The sequence below is a fragment of the Lytechinus variegatus genome, chromosome 9 (genome assembly GCF_018143015.1).
Source record: "Lytechinus variegatus isolate NC3 chromosome 9, Lvar_3.0, whole genome shotgun sequence".
Lineage (NCBI taxonomy): Eukaryota > Metazoa > Echinodermata > Echinoidea > Temnopleuroida > Toxopneustidae > Lytechinus > Lytechinus variegatus.
Window position 1 is genome coordinate 31,107,854 of NC_054748.1, and position 22,938 is coordinate 31,130,791.

At 37.2% G+C, this 22,938-nt stretch overlaps 1 protein-coding gene across 1 annotated transcript; it reads right to left on the reverse strand.

The window, feature by feature from the left end:
• Nucleotides 1-8,141: 8,141 nt before the first annotated feature.
• LOC121421960 lies at nt 8,142-18,779 on the reverse strand. Its single transcript, XM_041616761.1, has 10 exons — nt 18,616-18,779; nt 17,023-17,360; nt 16,037-16,168; nt 14,885-14,999; nt 14,042-14,285; nt 13,431-13,525; nt 12,368-12,649; nt 11,744-11,970; nt 9,150-9,599; nt 8,142-8,275 (listed from the first exon to the last, which is right to left on the reverse strand). Exons 1-10 carry the CDS (start codon nt 18,759-18,761, stop codon nt 8,142-8,144), a joined length of 2,163 nt encoding a protein of 720 aa, XP_041472695.1. The 5' UTR covers nt 18,762-18,779.
• Nucleotides 18,780-22,938: the final 4,159 nt, after the last annotated feature.

The following is a 22,938-nucleotide window of genomic DNA, read 5'->3' on the forward strand; positions in this document are numbered from 1 at the left end:
TAATGTTTATTTTCTTTTGTTATCATTTATATGTTTTAGTAATAAATCAGTGTACTTCATACAGTTATTTTGTTGAGATTTGTGCAATACACAGTGTATCATGAAAGCAGATTATATTTGTAAAGACGTTCATTTTTAGTTTTTATTTTTTAAAGAATTATTTACATGCATGAGGAAATATATTATTTTGTAATCAGTTTCCCATTTGTATGTACATGTATAACCAGATAAAAAAAACCCAGATATAAATATATATATATATATATATATATATATAGATTCATGGTATATTATATCTATACTTTATGTTGCATACAGTAATAACGCATATTTCTGAGAATGAAACAAAAATATATGTACGAAGTATAAAATACAAATATATTTTATATAGTTCTAAAGTTGACCTTTTTGTCAATATTGGTCCCTTTTAATACTGAAAATGATTAATGGTTTTGAATACTACTAGTAATTTAAAGAGTACCAGTAATTTGACTTCTAGAAAGGGATGATTATGAAGATTTTACATGGACTTAAAATTTTGAATTTTAATTCTACTTGTTAATATAAAGTTTGAATCATGAGATATTATGTAACAAGAAAATTTAACCAGGCAATGGTAAAAACTGTAACTGTTTGCAATCTAGAAATTATGTGATAAAGATAATTGTACTAAAAATGTTATATCCAAGACATTCCTTTTCTTAATGAAAAGCTGTTCCAGAATTATTATTTCAAGACAATGGTATGTCCTCCATCTTGAATAAACTGTGAATTTTATCATATTGACTGGGCTTGAGGGATATATCAGATTTATTACCAGGGGTTCCGGATCAGGTCAATATCATTACTACACATTCTAGGGCACAAGAAGAAAAGATCAAATATGAAAATATTATTGCCCTTTAATTAAGTTCAGCTTATAACTTTATAAGGAAGTTTGGAAACCTCATAGGCATTATACATAATGTAGATGCTTATTATCCAGATGCAATTCTCAAAACTAACTTTGCTTTTCTAATTGAAATCTTGCCAAATATTGTTTCTAGTTAGTTTTCTTTTTCTATGGTGAATATCCAGTTCACATTGCAGTCTAAGAATATCTATTTTTTCTTTGTGGTATATTATGGGTGAAGGTTTCACTCAGTAATTTCTTATGCATTTTTAGTAAAGGTCTACCAAATATAATTTTTTTTCAGTCAAAATCTACTGTTTGCAACTTTAAAATAATTGTTATTCAAATGTGTCATTTTATGAAATTATGTGATCAACTTGCACATGAAATATAAAATCCTAAATCTAACCACTTTAACCAAACAGAGCGACATTTCACCTACGATCTTGGCAGAAGCTGCGGCTATATGTTTGTTTTGACGCCGAACATCAGCAATGTGTCTGATACAGCTGAGAGTAAGACTAGTCTATTGATATGAAGCAGCCACTGCCTATATCTTTGTCGTTTTGGCCACCGTTTTCATTCTATTGGCTTTGATTTGGTGCAGAATTATTGGTACACACCAGGGGACTGTTTCATAAAGCTGTTCTTAAGTTAAGCATGATTTTAAGAGTAACTGGTGATCATTTCTTGTAGAAGCAAGATACTCAGCATTGAATGTTCATAGGTGATGATTTAGCATTTAAGAAATGATCACCAGTCGTTCTTAAAGTCGCTCTTAACTTACAAACAGCTTTATGAAAACCCCACCTGTGCCTCATCGTACAAAGACTTACGATTAATCCGATCAACCACAACTATGGAAAGACATCAACGTCAACATCTACAAAGCATGTTAGTTTCAAAGGTTGTCAAGTTATAGTGTACATGTATATTCAAACATTCACAGTTTTTTGTTGTTGAAAATTCAGTGTGATCCACTTTATTTACACAGGACATTGTGCATATTTTCTGTGAGAAAAATTATGAGTGATTGATCTCAATAGAGCCGAGGTTGATCGGATCAACATAACTCTCTGTAAGACGGGGCCCGGACGTAGTGCTTATAAATGTTAAGCATTATAAAGACAGCCTCTTCCTTGATTATAGGCTATATATGCAATCTACAATGAGATAATTTTTTTGTTGTTAAGAATGTGAACATCCTGTTAAAAAGTAACCATGATATTTAATCCCGTTTAGAGTCTGAGCAGAGAAATATTACCGGTATTCCAAGCTGTGTTGAATGTGACACTGCCAATCACAAGTATTGGACAAAATAGTATTGACGTCTATTCTATTTTTTTTTTGTATTATAGAGTATATTTTTTAATAATCCACTTTTCGTTATGTATTTACTTTTTGTTTGTAACTATGTCAAGAAAGGCTTGTCAAGGAAGATGAGATGATTTTTTTTCTTTCTTTTCAAATCAAACTTTTATTCCTTAAACTACTACATACCATCATATACTTTCATAAGTATGTAAAATTTTATTTCATTTTTTGTTATTCATTTGCACATACTGTACATGCAAGTGATATACACACAGAGTAAAGGAGAGCAACTAAGTTGCAATACATGGGGCTAATTGTGAATACAAATTTTGAATGAAGTATATTATGTACATGTGTCATTAATATCTTTAAAATGCTGTTTGAAATAGAATAAAAGTTGCCAATTTGTCGATCACTGTGAGCTAACATTTCTGATCAAATATTCTTAAACAATTTCATGAATCGCTATTTCTGTCGCTATGAAAAATAGCTGCAACTGTTTGCATAGTTATGTATGCTGTCTTTGTAAATAGTAAACAAATAAAAAATGCTGGCAATTGAAAATGCTTTCACAATGTTTGGGGTTTTTCCCCCCAGAAAATGATTGCTAGAATTATTCTGGTTTGTATTTATTACAAATAGAAATTACAATATTTTATGTACATGTGGTAGAATCCCACTTTGTTAGTGAAATATGTAAATATTGTTTTATGTTGTCATCTCTTGACATTGACATAAAATTGTAGTAAAACCTGATGAAATGTGTTCATGTTATAAAATTTGTCTCTTTAAAGGTCAAGTCCACCTCAGAAAAATGTTGATTTGAATCAATAGAGAAAAATCAGACAAGCACAATGCTGAAAATTTCATCAAAAATCGGATGTTAAATAAGAAAGTTATGACATTTCAAAGTTTTGCTTATTTTTAACAAAAAAGTTATATGAACGAGCGAGTTACATCCAAATGAGAGAGTGGATGATGTCACTCACTATTTCTTTTGTTTTTTGTTTGAATTATACAATATTTCAATTTTTACGAATTTTATTATTAGGACTTCCTTGCCTGAAGCACAAAATGTTAAAATAATGGAATTCCGTCTGTTCAGGGAGGAATGAAACTTCATTTCACATGACAATGACGAGAAAATCAAAATATTTCATATAATAAAATACAAAGGAAATAGTGAGTTAGTGATGACATCAGTTCCTCATTTGCATACCGACCGAGATGTGCATATAACTGTTTTGTGAATGAAGCGAAACTTTAAAATGTCATAACTTACTTATTTTTCATCCGATTTTGATGAAATTTTCAGTGTTATGCTTGTTGAATTTTTCTTTTTTTATTCAGATCAAGTTTTTGTTGGGGTGGACTAATCCTTTAAAGCCTGGCTCTCACTGTGCGATTCATTGCGATCTGATTTTCAAATAAATCACATTTGACATGAACATTCAAACCAATAAAATCTTAGCGATCCGAGGTCAGAATAGTTGTAGGACCACTGAAATTAAAATTCAATGAAGTTCGAGCCTCAGTGTAGGAATAAAAGCGAATTAAATTCCAAATCGTAATGGCATCATGATCGGCTGCGACTTGAAGCAGATTTGGTCTTTACTCCGACCGCAAGGGCTTGCCCCGATGCAAAATTACGATTTCATTGTTCCCAACCTTATGCAGAACTTCAAATAAAGTAAATTTTCTTTTCGGAACGTTCGTATTTAATTCAAAATGTGATTTGATAAAAAATAAGGTCGTATCGGAGCGCACAGTGTGAGACGGGCTTAAGGGAGAGAGAAGGGGAAAGAGGAGAGAGGGAGAAGATAGGAAAAGGTGGGGAGGGAGAATAGGAGAAATGAAGAGGGAAAGAGAAGAGTTCGCTTTAGAAGGGGAGTTAAAGAATAGGGGGAGTGTAGAAAGGGGAGAAGAGGAGAAATAGGACGGGGTGGGGGTGCACTGAACTACTGCGATATTATGTTCGTATAAGCTAGGCCAAGGCTGCAGTTATTGCATTTGCCACATCAGACGTATCGCTTGGGTTCAGCATAACAGCAAAGACGATAACTGCAGCCTCTGCCTGGATTATAGGCTAATTTCAAATATGAACAAGCATTTTTGTAATTGGTTATGGGCCTACATATAGTGAAGATTTCCAAGTATGGTAACTTTAACATCGTGACGATTGCATGTACCAAGGTATCGGAGCTCAGCAGCCGATCACAAGGTTGCCATGGTAGTTTCCATATTGGGAACTCTTTATGCAATGAGCCCTGGAGCCAATTAAAGAACGCTTTTAATTTGTCTTTGAAATAGACTGGTCCATTAGGGCCTACATGGAAGTCTTGAGATGTGACACAACAATTGCTCCGAGCTTGATTTTGTCTGAGATTTAGGGTTAGGGTCGCAATAGGGTTTCATGTTACGTTTACGGTAGGGTATAGTGTCATGTTAAACAGAGGGTTGAGGTTGATCATTCGATTAGTGTGTGGAATTTATAGCTGAGCAATTGTTGCCGGAGCAGATCCCATGGAGCCCTTTATGAAACCTTAGCCTTGAGTTTAGAGCTGTATTTGTGATATTCAATATCATTCGACAAACATTTTTTTAAAGAGTGAATTTACTACAAGAAATCGTTTTAAATTGAACTTGTTGGAAAATTATTAATTTATTAAGACTTTCAACGTGGCTAAGTCACATGAAAACAATTTTCAAAACACTATTAAAAGAAACACAGAGAATGAAAGCGGTAAACAAGTGGAATGCCTCTGGCCGTCTCACCTGCATCACGCGGTTCAATATAGCAGCAGTGCTGACTTTGAATACTACTCTAACTTGCACAAGATGTTCAGTGATACATGGTTACTCTTATGTCCACTTTTTATGAACCAGACCAATAAACTTACAGAGATATGATGGTTATTCAACAAAAAACCCCAACATGGCCAAAGTTCATTGACCTTACATGACCTTTGACCTTGATCATGTGACCTGAAACTTGCACAGGATGTTCAGTGATACTTGATTACTCTTATGTACAAGTTTCATGAATCAGATCCATAAACTTTCAAAGTTTTGATGGTAATTCAACAGATACACCCAATTCGGCCAAAGTTCATTGACCTTTGACCTTGGTCATGTGACCTGAAATGCGCACAGGATGTTCAGTGATATTTGATTACTCATATGTCCAAGTTTAATGAACTAGACTAATAAACTTTCAAAGTTATGATGGTAATTCAACAGATACCCCCGATTCAGCCAAAGTTCATTGACCCTAAATGACCTTTGACCTTAATCATGAGACCTGAAACTTGCACAAAATATTCAGTGATGCTTGATTACTATTATGTCCAAGTTTCATGAATCAGATCCATAAACTTTCAAAGTTATGATTGGAATTCAACAGATATCCCCAATTCGGCCAAAGTTCATTGACCCTAAATGACCTTTGACCTTGGTCATGTGACGTGAAACTCATGCAGGATGTTCAGTGATACTTGATTAACCTTATGTCCAAGTTTCATGAACTAGGTCCATATACTTTCTAAGTTATGATGTCATTTCAAAAACTTAACCTCAGGTTAAGATTTGATGTTGACGCAGCCGTCGGAAAAGCGGCGCCTATAGTCTCACTCTGCTTCGCAGGTGAGACAAAAATTGAATAACGCCATGACATGTTTGTCATCAATTGGTAATATCACATTAACGACAAGGGTCGCGTGGTCTAGTTGTCAGAGCTCTGATTGAAAGGTTTTGAGTTCAAATCCCTGCTCTGCCATTATCTCCACTTAAGAATGAAAGGCCCAAGAGTAATTTCTGTTGTCTATTAAGTCAGCCACTGTAACCGATTACCTTAGACATAAAATGTTTCCAATGTAGTTGATTAGTGGTGTTGATGCGGTAGAAAGCTGCTTTGTTGATGTCCCAATGGAGTTTCTTCAACAGAAACATAAAAAAGAATCCACTGGAATTATATGAAGTCAGCAGTAGCGAAGCAAGTAGTCCAACTGGTATTGAAATTACCACCCAGGCCCATCTTACAAAGAGTCGCGATTGATCCAATCAACCACAACTATGGACGCCCAGCAACGTCAACATCTAAATTGCTTGTTCAAAATATTTTTCTAATTATGATGTGTCTTCATACATTCATTCTTTTCTCGAAGATTCAGTGTGATTCTCTTTGTTTACTAAGGAGATTTCGCTAATTTCCTGTAGAAATTTTATGGTATGGATAAATCGCCATACAGTTGAGATCAGTGAGCCGGAGGAGACAATGATTGGAGGGGCACTGTATTGTTTGTGAACAAAGCTGCGCCCCTCCAATGCTTTGTTTCCTCCGGCTCATGGTCCGCCAATGGTTGAGATTGATTACATCAACCGTAATTCTTTGTACAACAGGGCCCTGAAGAGCGTTTCATGAAAGGACTTGTCAACTTGACAACTCCCATTTTATCCGACAGTTACCATAGGAACAGTGCCTCTCAGCCAATCAAATTCATGGAAAGATGTCAGATCTGACAACTTGTCGGATGAAAATATTGATGAAATGCTCCCCTGGTCTACATCCGCTTTATATATTTCCTGTACTGTTTCATCCCACATGGTATACTCCTACTTTGTCTTCCAGCTATTTTCAATTAATTGTCATTTACCCCATTTACTACTTTTTCCAATTTCCAGTAACACCCATTAGCATCATTTAGAGCACCGTCTTACAAATAGTTACGATTGATCAAATCAATCATAACTCTATGGAAATCCATCAGTACCATAATTTTTTCTACAGGAAATTTGCAAAACGTCCTTTGTAAACAAAGGAGAACACACCAAACTGTCAAGAAATCAATGAATTCGTGGATATACATTCATATCTAGAAAATATTTTTAACAAACATGACCTCTTCGTACTTACTTTGCTGGCTTTCCATAGTTAAGATTGATTGGATCAATCGTAACTCTTTGTAAAATCGGGCCCTGATATTCACATGGTTTGAATCATTCCTTACAAGAGTTGAATCGCAGGAAAACGTAAAAGCAACATTCATGTATATAAATGTATGTACATAACGAACAAACACCTTATAAATAGTACAAAAGCGTGCATAAAATATGCTTAGCATGACAGCTGTATAGTACAATAATATACATGTTTTTTCAAGGTAAGAATGAAAACTTTTATATATACATACATACATGTACATACAATCATCAAGAATGAATGTGAATGAGTTTTCTTGGTCTCCAACCAACAGATTATCTCAGCTCAAAAACCTGCATTGAAAAGTCTCATGCCCATCATATTAGCAATATTCTTCCCTGAAAATCATTAATATGAAAGATAATCATTTCAAGCCTGGTACAACTACAAGACCTGACTACGACACAATTTTTCAACACATCACATTTTGTCTTCAATATGGAAGTTCCAAGCAGGAAAATTGTTTTACCTGAAGTCAACATAAGACTTAGTACAAAGACATCTGGGTGATGTTTCACAAAGATTTAAGTATGACTTAAGTCACACTTAAATGCAGAGGCACACATGATATGCAACGCGCAATCTTATTGATAGATACGCAGTAGTGGGCGTCCTCATGACACGATCTGACCTATGCGGTCAAACAAGCCTTTCTATCGTACGCAACTTTTTAAGTGCGACTCTAAGTCATACTTAAATCTTTGTGAGACATCCCCCAGTGCTGTTTTATCAGAGTAAAATCCAAATCGGCTACAAGTTGCAGCCCATGATGACGTCATTAAAATTTGGAATTGAATTTGCTTTTTTACCCTCCAGTTCTTATACAACTTTTTAGATCTTTGTTACGATTTGGAAAAGCTATCATGTGCTATTACAATATCCTTTGAAATCAGATTGTAAATATAGTAATGGACTCTTCAAGGACCATTTCCAAACAAATCATATCGACCAGCATTTCTAGTAGTTGTTTGTAATAAACGCATAAGAGGTGTCAGTAGGAAGAAATCCCAAGACGTCTTTCTCATTCAGTGCGGCCTGCGTGAACTTCCAAATGTTAAGGTCATCCTCATCTTCACCAGAATTCCTTGGAGCTGAAAGAATGAAAGTTTTATGATTATATGGAAGCTTGAATGTTGAATCAAGACCACCACCAGGTGGGTGTTTCATGAAGCTGTTCGTAAGTTAAGAGCGACTTTAAGAACGACTGGTGATCCTTTCTTGTGGTAAATGGTATATTCATTGGCGATGGTTTAGCGCGTAAGAAAGGTTCACCAGTCATTCTTACTTAAGTCGCTCTTTTCTTACGAACAGCTTTATGAAACGGCCACCAGGGATGTAGTCAAGGCAGATACTTTGAGCCAGGAGGCTGCTTGAAAGAAACCTTCTCGCATAGACTTTGTACACACGTCTCCCGCCAAGAACAAGTACAAGGCCAGCCTCAAAGTTCCTTTCCATCAAGCAAATTCTTGGCACTCAGGACCAACTGGTTATTAGATGGAATGGCAATAGACTAAATGAAAATAGACCATGTGGTGAGTGGACGAACTGATGGTAGACGAGTTGGCAATTGGACGAATTGGCATTAGACAAATTAGAAATAAACCCATGTAGATACATATTTTAATCTTAGAGCCCTGAATATTGCCTTTTTTTCTCCCCCCCCCCAAAAAAAAAATTCTCATAGAAAGGACTTGTATACTAAAATTGCAACAACTAAAACCTAGTAAGACAACCCTGATAGAGTTTAATGCTAACTGCAATTCAAATGACCAGGGAGATATTTCATGCAGCAAATTCTAGATGGTGATTTTCATTGACTGATTGTTCTGAGCTAACCAGATACAAGGATTTGCAGTAGCTTATAACATCTGTTAGTGAAATTCACATACAATTTAAAAAATGAAATGCACTGAAAGACGAAAATTAACACCTGTACAGAAGAAATTGACTTAGTTTTGAAATTACCTTTTGGCAGATTGAGTCGTATGTTTTTCCTCCTCTTCCTCTGCGGCCTCAGGTTCGTAGGCCTTGTGTGTTTCATGCTGAGTGCCGAGGTCGCAAAAGATGCCAAAGCTGGAGTGATCAACCCGTCGGCCGCTACCTCTGCAGGTTTCACAGACTTCTTCTTGAAGCGAGGACTAGCCCGGTTGTCCTCGGTGTCACTGACCACACTGATACTGTCCAGTTCGTCAATCTCATCCCTGCGAAGGAGGACGATGTAGTCTTGGCTGTCAAGGGACGATGACGGGAGCTGGAGAGCGGGGTCCAGGTGCCGCATGTCACCCAGGTCAGCTTCAAAGAGATCTTCCTCTTGCTCCATCAGTTCGGTATTTTCCAGGTCACGTCTCATCTGGCGAGTGTAGCCTGAGAAACTATCCTCATTGGGTTGGTATGTCTCGATATCAGGTCCAGGGTCTGAAATAAAGGAATGAATTAAATTGTTACAGGTAAGATCATATTTGTTGCACAAAATGACAGGAATACCATATTTTGTCATAGTGTATAATAATACAATGATACAAAAGTGAGTTTATATTGAACAGTTACTATCTACTCAAGATGTGAACTCAATAGGAATTAAAGGAATGAGTCAAATTGTTACAGGTAAGATATTTGTTGCGTAAAAGGACAGGAATACCATGTCTTGTCATAGTGTATAATAATACAATGATACAAAAAGTGAGTTTATATTGAACAGTTACTATCTACTCAAGATGTGAACTCAATAGTAAGTTTCCATTGAACAACACTATCTACTTGAGATGTGAACTCAGTAGTGAGTTTCCATTGAACATCACTATCTACTTAAGATATGAACTCAGTAGTAGGTTTCCATTGAACAAAACTATTTACTTGAGATGTGAACTCAATATTGAGTTTTGACTCAGCAGCACTATTTACTTAAGATGTGAACTCAGTAGTAGGTTTCCATTGAACAAAACTATCTACTTGAGATGTGAACTCAATATTGAGTTTTGACTCAGCAGAACTATCTACTTAAGATGTTAACTCAGTAGTGAGTTTTCATTGAACAAAACTATCTACTTAAAGGCTACCTCACACCTTACTACCCGACTGGCTTGTGACTGAGTGAGGGGAGATGTGACATCACAGCTCTTGTCAGCTTGAGCGTCGTAGACCGGTCAGAGACAAGTCGCAAGGAAAATCAGGATTTGACATGTCAAATCCTTATGACTGGACCGCAAGCTCAGTCCAACTTCCAGCCAATCAGACAGTAGAGTTGCACGACGCGTATTATGATAAACAACGCGCATACGCAGTAGTAAGCGCAATTTCTCAGATGCTATGCCAAAAAGCAAAAAGCGCATGCGTGAGTCGCAGATCGGATCGCAAGGTGTGCGGTGTCGAGGCTTATGACTGCCTTGCGATTCATCTCCCCTCACTCAGTCGCAAGCCAGTCGGCGACTGGTCGGGTCGTAAGGTGTGCAGTGGCCTTAAGATGTGAACTCAATAGTAAGTTTCCATTGAACAGCACTAACTACTCAAGATGTGAATTCAATAGAAAATTTCCATTCAACAGCACCTACTTAAGATGTGAACTCAATAAGTTTGCATCAAAAAACTCAATCTACTCAAGATATGAATTGAAGTTCCCATTGAAAAACACTACTCAAGATGTAAAGTAAATAGTAAGTTTTCATTGAGCACTATTTACTCAAGATGTGAACTCAATAGTAAGTTTCCATTGAACAGCAAATCTATTCTAGTCAAGATGTTAACTCAATGGTAAGTTTCCACTGAAAAGCACTATCTACTTAAGATGTAAACTAAATAGTGAGTTTCCATTGAGCACTCTTTACTCAAGATGTGAACTCAATAGTAAGTTTCCATTGAACAACACTATCTACTCAAGATGTGAACTCAATAGTAAGTTTCCATTGAACAACACTATCTACTCAAGATGTGAACTCAGTAGTAAGTTTCCATTGAACAACACTATCTACTCAAGATGTGAACTCAATAGTAAGTTTCCATTGAACAACACTATCTACTCAAGATGTGAACTTAATAGTAAGTTTCCATTGAACAGAGCTATCTATAATATTTAGGAGGTTTCCAATTAACATGAGTATCTACTCAAGATGTGAGCTTAATAGGAATTTTCTATTGAACAGAGCTATCTACTCAAGATGTGAACTCAACAGTAATTATCCTTTGAACAGCATTATCTACTTAAGGTGTGAACTCAATATCACGTTTTAACTGAGCAGCGCTGTATACTCAAGTTTCAAGATGTGAACTCTATAGTAAGTTCCCAACGAACAGTACTATGTACCCAAGATGTGTACTCAATAGTAAGTTTCCAGTGAACAGCACCCTCTGTTTAAGATGATCATTGAACAGCACTATCTACTCAAGATGTGAACTCATTTTGAAGTAAAATGTGTTATTAAATGAATTTGCAATCTAAGGAGGCAAACTGCCACTTGAACTTATCTTATTTTGTCTTACAAAAATAGGATACATAAGATTCCATAGTAATCATTTGCTCAAGATGCTTCAGAGCAAATAAATTAGATAACAGGTATGCCACTCACCCACAACAATGCAGCTCTCTGTCTTTGTATCTTTCAGCCAGAGCGATCTGAATCCCTTGAAGAGTTCAGGTGATTCATCGTATCCCATGCTGCTATGTCGGGCAAGGGACGGGGGTGAGATGGTGCCTGTAGGGGGTGGGATGCTCACATCTCGGAGGCAGGTTGGACTGGAGTCTTCCAACGGGTTGCGATCTAGGCTTGGTGTTGGTACCACACTGTCTGATTGGCTGTATATCAAAACAATTAATCCAGGGGGGAAATTATATGGGGCTCTTGCCGATTTCACCCCCCCCCCATCAATGGTTTAATTTTTATCTGCTTGTGAAAAACATAAATCCATGGGCGACCTTTGACCTCATTTTCTTTTTCTTGTAAGAAAATTGTGTGCTCCTTGCTAAGGGCCTCTTAATTTAAGTAAGTGAATTTAGTCTTTGGCTGAGGCATATGATGCATACTGTAATAGGAACTGGACTGTGCAGAAAAACATCAAGAATTTATCCATTATATCAAAAGGAAATGAGCAAGAGAATTATCCAAACATTGCCAAACATATTTCATCAGTGCCTGGTACTTGGGGAGAACAAGGTTAGATTACAACCCTAGATATTAGACGAGTGTTCTTACCGTGCATCATGATCTGTACTGTCCAGCCCCAACAGATCAATGACCTCTTCGTCCGATTCTTGGGTGAAGTCAGTGACATAGACGATATCGGAATTCAGTCGTTCCACCAGCTGATACCTGAGGGATGAACTCATGAAACATTCTGGTGTGTCAAACCCTGAGCCAGGCTGCTGAGGGTGTCCATGGTATTCACTGGGGCTTATGGCAACAACGTCAGGGGACTTGGACACGCTAGCGAGCTCAGCCTTCCGTTGCTGAAGAGCCTTGAAGACTCCGCTGTACCTGAGGCAACAATATCATATGAGATAAATGTTACAACCGTGTACATGTACTATCCATTTTGTCTCATCCAAAATTGTAGCATGGTCTAATCCTAGATCTTTCACTACAAATTCTGGTGCAAATGCCATTTGGACGATTTCAAATCATCAGTCAGGCTAAAACCATTTTTATCTACTTTTCATTTGGTTTCGTGCCACAGAGTCTAATCCTAAATTGCCTATTACCAGTTTGTCCATTAACCATTTTGTACCACACTAGTACTCTATACAAACAGTGTCTCAGGGTGCTTTACAGACCTTTTTCAGATATATTTTTATCTCGGTCACAGGATTCCAGCTTAAAATTTAACCGCTCACAAAGTGGCACTTTTTTCCAAGTAAGGTGCTTTCTGCGCAATGCAGCCTCCTGTTGGGTCTCTTATGCTGCAAACCAAGAAGCAGTTTTTACTTGCATGGTGCACATTCACTTTTAATGTATATAAGTGAAATTTCAAATTACTTCACCATGGCACCTCGCATTGATACACAGAATTTTTTCATCACGGGATAGCTTTGAAGCTGCTGAAAAGGATTACTCTTCAAGGTTCAAGAAACAGATGTAATTTTTCACTGGCAACTGTTATTTGCTACTGAAATCCTTGCATCTGATTGGATCAGACCACATACGTCAGTTAAATTCAATATTTGCTTCATGAAATGCTTTCCCAGGCTGTGCAATATACATGTAAGTTATTGGACCAGACAACAAAGTTTGTTTGCTTTGTCCAGAACTATATACTCACGGCTGGACTGGACTGAGTACACGCCCAGAAGAAGCATCCCATGCACGTACTCTGGCTGCCGTGGCTCTCTTTTGGTACTTCTTACGAGGTGTTGTCTAACAAAGATATATTATTAAAAAATTATCAAATTACCATAATCTTTCATATATTTTCAAGGAATTACAAAGTTATGTTCCTTTGAAATAATACTTGAATTTCAATAATTTTAGTAAATGAAGAGGTTTTTAAAGGCTAACTGTCAGACTTACCCAACACTCCATTAGTCTTTTGTTAACGATGAGATAGCTTCTGTTGGCAAACCGTGAATATCCATTTGAGATATCATATTAAAGATGAGATATTAAACTTTTCAGGCATTTTCAGTGCCTTTTTGTATTCTTTCATCTAAATGTTTTGTTTTTTTCACTCATGCATGGATTGATAAATCATAAAATGTTTATCACATGAAAGATTGGATTCTAAGCTTTGAAATGATAGGTCATTTGTCTTTTGTATTTATGATTAGGTTATTATAAATAAATCACCAATTCTTGGTTTCACTTTTACTTGGACGCACTTTAACATTATACATTATTGAAATGAATTGAACTGATATTGGAATGCTTTCCTACTTTGACAGATGCTCCATGTCCACTTTCCTTGAGGATGTTTTCTCTGGAGGGTTCCTTCCTGCCCATGGCTTTGGTCTGATCCCACATAGGCTCGAGGACAGGAGGACCCGATGGTAGATACTGCTTGTGCTTGGCCGAGAGGTCAAGAGGAAGGTTGCATTTGGGGAGAATAGGAGGGTGGACTGGGGTGGAGAACCAGGGCTGGCTAATGTGCAACTCTGGAATGGATCCACTGGAGCTAGAGCTGGTAATCAAATACAGTCAAACCTGTCTGTAAAGCCAACTCAAAGGGCATGGAAAAAGTAGTCACTAACGACAGGTGAACTTTTTAGGCAAGTTCAATTTTGGTGGCCATTAAAGACAAGTTTGACTTTGTGATTAAGTAGTGATTATCATCATCATCATCATCAACATCACCACCAAGTGTATAACTATAAAGGATTATTATCTATTTTGTTATTAATACATTCAAACTTGTCCGTACAGGCCACTCAAGGGAAACAGAAAAAGTGCTCACTGGAGACAAATGGCTTTTAGAGACAGCTTATTGCACATGCTTTCAAATGGGAGAGAAAATCAGGGTTTTACAATAGATAGGTAACTGCCGGACATATTTGACTGTACGAAAACTTGAACATTCATATTATTTTATCTGTGACCATAGACACCAATACCCTAAAAACTCATCAAATCATTGTTGCTAGTTCTTATTATGGATTGGAACATCTATTAAAGACGACACCATCAATAATACAAATTTAATTGATTCTTCTTTTACAATTAGAATGTTATGCATAAGTGCAAGCATAGACTGAAAACAAAAAATAAGACTTATTTGCTAACCTATCATCTTCAGGCCAAGAGGTTGGTTCCTCATCACAAACTAGGTCTAGACTAGCTGCTCGGTCTTCAGGTCCAGGAATCTCTTCCCTATCACCTTGGGAGTCTACATTGTAAGCTAATTAAGATATGAGAAGCAAATAATCAGGATCAGCAAACTGTATTGTATGTGACAACTCATTTTAAAAGGTTGGCTCCTCATCCAAGACTAAGCCTGGACTAGTGGTGACTCCCTATTGGGAGCACATTTCAATCAATTTGATTCACCTGACTTTGGTATGCAAATAATGAATGTTTATGAGTGCAATGGACAGAATATTTCATGAGGTGAAAGATGAAATGATCCATTCAACGAGGCGTAGCGGAGTTGAATGGATCATTATTTTATCTTTCACCGAATCAATTATTATTTCCACTGCACGAATGAAAAAGCATTCATTATTTGGTTTATATGACACCTAAAATGTTATTTTTTTTCATATGAAATTCATGAATTTCAGTGCAAAACATGCTCATGCAGTGCATGTTCGGTCTGTTGACTGTTATGTCATTGAAACATGCGCACTGCTGGTGCATGAGTTGTGCAAAGTGCAAGTGCAAAGTGCAAAGGACAAAATCATATGGATCCAAAATTGCACAATGAATGGATCCAAAATTTCATGGTTGATGACATCATTGCAAAATGGGCTGAAAGAACGATATCAAACAACCAATCAAATCACAAGGATCTACCTAGGTGTCATATAATATCTGCTACTTAATTGTTGATTAAATCTCTAAATTACATTAAGGATTGACATGAAAAGTTGATTGGTAAAAGTTGATTAGGGATATAGTGAGCGGAATTCCAAGAGCAGTTTAATTCTGTCATCTAAAGACTTGGTCAGCAGTCATAGGAATGTCAGATGTACGCTATTTCTGAACAACTTTGCGAAATGGCCCTCGGGTATCTGGTTACTTGACATTCGCTCTGGCGACAATTGCTCCACTACAAATGGATTGACCAACTTCAATCCTGGATTTAACACTAGATTCTATCTTAAATGATCTAATATAAAAACCCTGTTGCAACCCTGACCCTATATCTTAGATGAAATAAAGCCTGGAGCAATTGTCGCCGGAGCAAATGTCGTGTCACCGTATTTATCAACGTACCAATCTTGACGGGTGTGATGGAAGTACCGATGATCTGGTATGTTTTCATTGGTGTTGATATGACTGATGATCCCTTCAAGGATCTAGCTTTGCAGGGTGTCTTACAGACATCAATCACTGGACTGGCTGGAGCTAGGAAGAACAAAATGTAAGGCAAGTTATATTTTGTATTGTAAACATTATATGTACATATAAGAATGTACTTTTTGTATACTTTAGTCAAAGAGATTTTGAGGTTTTTTTTATTGTTAGCTACAATATTTATGTATTTAAGGGAACTTAAATTGCCCATTTTCATGTCACTTTGTTGTTTTGTAATTTGGCTTACTTTGCAATTTCATTTGTTACAGGAAAGATGATTATTTGAAGGTCAAGTCTACCCCAGAAATTTTTTTAATTTAATCAATAGAGAATAATCAAACAAGAGTAACGTTGAAAATTTCATCAAAATTGGACTTGACTTTAGAAAGTTACATGACATTTTTAAGTTTCGCTTATTTTTGACAAAATAGTTAGATGCACAACTCAATGACATGTAAATGAGAGAGTCCAATTGATGATGTCCCTCACTATTTCTTTTATATTTTATTGTTTTAACTATACATTTCAATTTTTGCAGATTTAACAATAAAGACCAACGTGACTGAACCAAATAAGGGTAATTCCACATATTCCAGCAGGAAGAGAACATTGTTCACAGGATAAAATTAGAATATTTCATATTTCATATATTACAATACAAACGAAATAGTGAGTGGATATTGTCATCAGTCCCCTAATGTGCATACTGACCAGAATGTTCATATAACTATTTTTGTGAATTTAAGCAAAATTTAATAATGTCATACATTTCTTATTTTACATCAGATTTTAATCAAGTTTTCAGTGTTATGCTTGTTGGAATTTCATTTTTTTTTCAATTAAAATCAGCTTGTTGGAATGGGCCTTTCCTTTATTTAACGACTATCGTTTGCAATGGATCTTACCGTCATTCTCATCAGTATACATATTCTCCTGTTGAATATCCTCCTGTTGGCCACGGGGACTATCAGGAACCATCTGTGTCCCCACCCTGCTGCGCCCCGATCCTGCCCCCCTGCTTGATGGGTAGGGAATCGTTAAGTTGGGGTGCAGGATAGACGACAGGGGCACGACTTGGTCCTGGTGGGGCTCGGTAGAGGCAAGCTTGATGCGCTTCTGGGGTCGGGAAGGGGTGTGGAGGGCTGGAGGCAGGTGGATGATTGGCGAACGTTTCTTGAGACTGTTGAGGATTGGAGGGGACTTCTTCAAGGGCTTGTGCTTTGGACGTCTTCTCTTTGTCATCCTATGTACAATAATCACATATCAAAAGGATGAATTTTCATGATGAAGAATAAAATAAAATGAGAGGTATCGCAACTGAGGATGGAAACACAAGGCAATTTCAGCCGAGTTTACAATTCGGCAGTGACTTTCATATAAGATGGCTTTTATAAAGTGAGGCATGTATACAAAGTGCCTACAGAGGGAGACATAATACCAATAACAATATATTGTATATCTTCCCAGTAGAATCAACAATACCTTCATTTTTAAAAAAGAAATGGTAAACAAATATTGTTTATGAAGATCAGAGTATGAAGTTAGCTAAATAATAATTAGACGAAAATAGCAAAACAGGCAATGAGACCAAATAGTAACTAGATGAATTGCATGTAGGTCAAGTTACAAGTGACTTTGATATAAACCTGCCTCCTAATTCCACTTTGCAAATTTTTTAGACCATCATTTTTTAGACATTCAAATGTCTTAATGATCAAGCTCCAACATACCTGTCAAACCTCCCAACAGTTCGCCAATCAATGTACAACACTCGGACATCATCACATATCCCTCTTCACATCCCCCGGACATTCAAATTAGTAGGTGATAGGTCATTTGCTGTGTTTGCCCCAAACATTGGAATAGATTGCCCCATAAACTTAGACAATGTTCTTCTACTGATGTGTTTAAGAAGATGCTTAAATCTCATTTGTTCTAACATGTTTAATACATTGCAATAGTGTTTCATTTTGTATGGTTTTGTTTTAAGTTTTTAACCGATTGTATTTGTTTTGTCATTTGTACAGCGCTTTGTAACTTTTCAAAAAGCGCTTAATAAGAAGGATTTATTATTACCGGTATTAGTATGTTCTTGGCCCATCCTTAGCTACATTATCTTTGACGATGTCAATCCTCTACCCTGTTTCCTTTGTTGGGAGACAATAAACATAACATACAGGACATACAGAGATGCCAAGTTCACAGACCAGCTATGCGTGAGATTTTCTGTGAATCTGAGTGAGATCACAGACATTGTGTACAATGTATATGGGGATAGGATGTGATAGTTGCGTGAGACAGAGATTTGAGGGGATGAACAAGAGACCAAAATGCTTGAGTCTCACACATAATGCGTGAGACTTGGTAGCTCTGGACATATACACCAAGTCATGGAGACCAAGTGGATATTAGACTAAATGGGTATAGCCTTACTGGCAATTAGACCAAGTGGTCAATAGACGAAGTGGGTGAAGACAAAATGACAAAATTAGACCTACCTCCTAATTCCACCTTGTGTGTCTTTAGGTGTTCTGGGTGCATCCTTCGCTATCTTTGACATTGTCGCTCCTCGACCCCATTTCCTTTGTTGGGATGCTATAAACTGCTGATGAATGCCCTCTAAATGCTCCTGAGGTGACAGCATTCTCAACTTATCTGACTCCTCATTTGAAATTTCTGTAATGGCAAAACTATTACAATTACTCTATAATGCAGTTGGTTAGACTAAGACCTACCTAATCTAAAAAAAACCTTACACTTTGAAATAGTTGCCAAATAGAAAAGATATAAATTTTTCCTGTTTGCTGAGCGACTTTTGTAATTTATTTGATTAACAGTTCACGAATGAGTGAATATAAACTGTATAATTGTGTCATTGTAATCTTCCCCAGTAGACTTCAGGGGAGCATTTCATGAACATTTTTGTCTGACAACTTGTCAGATCTGACATCTTTCCTTGCTTCTGATTGGCTGAGAGGCACTGTTACTATAGTATCCAAGGGCGCCGGAAGCGGGGGGCAGGGGGGCACTTGCCCCCCCAAAGAAAATTTTGGGGGGGCAAAACGAGATTTTGCCCCCCCAAATGTGCCCCCCTAAAAGTAGAAAAATTATATTATTTAAGGACAAAAGTAAACGATGAAGGCACTTTTCTGCCTAAGAATTGTCATTTATTTTGTCAAAAATGAAAAAATTTCGCCCCTGACGGGGCAATTAAACATCTTAGTAAGCCTTGCGTCTTTTGACGAACATGTCCCTCTGTGAAACATACCTTTGATAAGCCCTTTTTTCATCTTATTACAGTGTGATAACGTTTAACCTTTTAAGCCCCCCATTCCACAGAGAACAAGACCGCTGGAAGACCTTTGAAAGACCATGAATTTTGGTTGATCTTTCAGAGGTCTCTCAATGAACCTACAATGGTCTTTGAGGTCTTACACCAGTCCTGACCAATCTTTCATTGGTCTTCTTGGTCTTCATGGGCTCCAAAACTTTTTGAAACGGTTGAAAACAGTCTTACAACGGTCTTACAGGAATATTGTCTTTCAGTGGTCTTTCAGCAGTCTTTCAGCGGTCTTTCGATGAACTTTTAAAGGTCTTCATAGTCTTTCATTGATCTTTCGGCAGTCTCTCAAGATTTTTGCGGAGATCACTGTAAGGCTCATGAGAGATTATTGAAAGATCATTGAAAGACCATTGAAAGTCCATGGAAAGAATTAAGAAAGATCACTTATTGCATAAAATATCTCTGAAAGACCATTGAAAGATCTCGAGAGGACTAGTCTAAGTACGACAAGAAATATCCATCAGTCTTTCAGAGTTCTTTGAGGGGTCTTTCTGAGCCATTCCACAGAGATGACAAATTTCATTGATCTTGAAAACCGCTGTAAGACCTCACCAATTTTAAGTCTTTCAGTGGTTTTTCAATGGTCTCCGTTCTGTGGAATGGGGGCCTATTAATGAATACATTTCAGAGACCAATTTGCATGCTGGCTGTGTCGGCTAACAAACGCGCGGTCGCCCAGAAACGCTCAGACCGGGGGACCGTTTCATCAACATTTTTGTCTGACAAGTTGTCAGATCTGACATCTTTTCGTGATTCTGATTGGCTGAGAGGCACTGTTACTATAGTAACTGTCGGATAAAATGGGACTTGTCAGATAAAACGTCCGACAAGTCCTTTCATGAAACGCTCCCCAGACCCGATATCACCAACGCGCGTGAACGCTAGTTACTCGAGCAACATATATGGAATCTGGAAATAGCTGTAAAACCGAAAAGTTTAAAGAGTTATAGAGGATTGAGTAGTTACTTATTGGATAAATGAGAAGATGCTAGCTTGAGTCGGCGAATGGATTGCAGAGCAGGAGTACTCATCTATCAACTAATCAAGCCTCTTCTTCAACCTTTTCTGGTTTACTGTCTTTATCAGGACTACGCTCGTTTGAACAAAAATTACTCGACTATCAACAGTCTACTTCCTCCTATCAATTTCACTTCTTCCTTTATCCACTTTTTTCGAAAACTCCACATGGTGTACCGTCAACCACATCCGCTGTTGGAATGTAATTGTTTTCTTCTAAATAATGTTACATAATGTACATTATGAACTGCCGTAGTTTGTTAGTTCATGATTATTTACATATGAATATTTCCTGGAATTTGATATTCATCATTTCCTAGTTATGGTCACATTTCCCCCAGAAAATATGTAAAGAAAAAAGAAGATTTTGAAGGGGTCATCCAAAAGTGCTTCCCAGCCATACAAAACATGCCAAAGGAAACACATAAATCGAGTAATGTTTTAAATTTTCAGAAAAGTTTTAAATTGTTAGACAATAATTAAGCAGGTCATATTTCTTTTTCCTCCAGTTACAAAATATGAAACGTTAATTTGCCTATGCATAGATAATCAGGGACTCTCTCCAATGCTGAGGTCAGAAATGATTTAAATAGAATGGGGATTTAAGCGCTTATCGACGTCTGCCACGTCAAAACAGTATGACATTTTGAATTTAAAAAGACATTCATTAGAATGTATTTTGTTTCTGTTGTTACGCTTCTTCTGCTTAATACACTCCTTGAAACTTATGATAATGGTGCTCTCTCGTGTCGTCCGTGTATGTAAATGTACATAAATAAATATTTATGAAAGGATATTGCATGAAAAATGTAATTTCTGGTATTTTGAGTCAATATAAGCGTATTACGTAATTTAATTGATCAGACACGAAAACCACATTCCGAATTAAGCGATCGTTTTGCGCGTAGATTTCATAGGTTCTCATAAACTCTGAGTATAGTCTTTCGTAGTGAATTCTATGTTTAATTCTCAAGAAATTTATTTTTGAATTCTCTTAGAAACGTAACTTTTAAACTCCATTTTTACACAAAAAATCCTTATGGGGAGGGGGTCCCACGCCCTCTCCCCCTCGATCGCTTCGGTATCTCACACTGTCAAAAATATTGTGCCCCCTTCGGGATTTTGCCCCCCCAAAACTGAAAGTGGGACTTGTCAGATAAAACGTCCGACAAGTCCTTTCATGAAACACTCCCCAGGGGTGTGTTAATAAGATGAGGTACTGGTCCAAAGGACTCATCTCTAATAAAGTGGAAGAATAACTCTTGTGCAATCTAATTTTCATATCCTTAACAAAAGTGAGCATGACTAACTCAGCACTAGTAACTTTCTGACTTTTCTGTGTCATATATGTGAAGCGCTGTGGCCCAGTGGATTAGTCTTCTGACTTTGAAACAGAGGGTTCAAATCCCGGCCATGGTGTAATTTCCTTCAGCAAGAAATTTATCCACACTGTGCTGCACTCAACCCAGGTGAGGTGAATGGGTAACCGGTAGGAAGAAATTCCTTGAAAAATGCTTGAGTGCCTAGGCAGCCCAGCTAAAGCCGGGGTAATAATAATAGCAGGGCCCGCTGGGAGAAAAGCTTTCAGAAGTGAAGTGGCTTCCCTGGGTTAATATACTTATATTATTATTATTATTTTATATAGCTCCATGACCTATCCACACATATAAACCTTAAATTCCGGATCATGTATTTTATTATCTACTACTACTGCTATTAATTCAAGGGGATTGATTGGCTTTAGCGTATGCCATCTAGGGTTCCATGATCATAGAAATGCCTCCAGACTCCAGCGAATCCAGGATTTTTACTAAGGAAGGGGGGGGGCACATTTTCCCCCGAGGAATAATTTGACAAGCCCCCCCCCCAAAAAAGGTCTTTACTTTCAAAGGGGGGGGGGCACACTCATATTCTAACTACATTTTTGCATTGAAAATTTTAATTGTGCCACCCCCCTGGATCCGCCATTGCATCCAGGTAACTCTATCCAGCCTGGATGTCCTCAGTTTCCCTATTAATGCTATCGAGGCCTCAGTCTTTCTTTAGAACAAAGAGGCCCGACTTCTCCCTCTTTTTGCTGGCCTCTTTAGGCTCCCAGAGAATAATGGGAATTGCTATTATTTTTTACTGAGAATAATCATACTTGCCTTTTGTTTGCTGTAGTGCTACTAGAATACCCTCCAAGTATTTAATCCTCATATAAGACTCCTGCAAGATGGACTCCTACAAAAAAGACGGATGTACATTATTAAGAAAGTTATTACATTTTGAAGTTTTGCTTATTTTCACAAAACAGTTATATGCACAACTTATTAATATGCAAATAAGAGAGTCATTGATTTCCCTCACTCCTCACTCACTATTTCTTTTTTTTAATTCATATAACATTTCAATTTTTACACATTTGACAATAAGGACCAACTTTACTTAACCATAAACTGTTGACAAATGGTAATTCCAC

Coding starts and splice junctions, on each gene's coding strand:
- LOC121421960 (XM_041616761.1), bottom strand. CDS start 18,761: ATGCTGTCACCTCAGGAGCATTTAGAGGGCATTCATCAGCAGTTTATA. Junction 15,000..16,036: donor CATCACACCCGTCAAGATTG/GTACGTTGATAA, acceptor TATCTTAATTAG/CTTACAATGTAGACTCCCAA. Junction 11,971..12,367: donor AGTACAGATCATGATGCACG/GTAAGAACACTC, acceptor TTTGATATACAG/CCAATCAGACAGTGTGGTAC.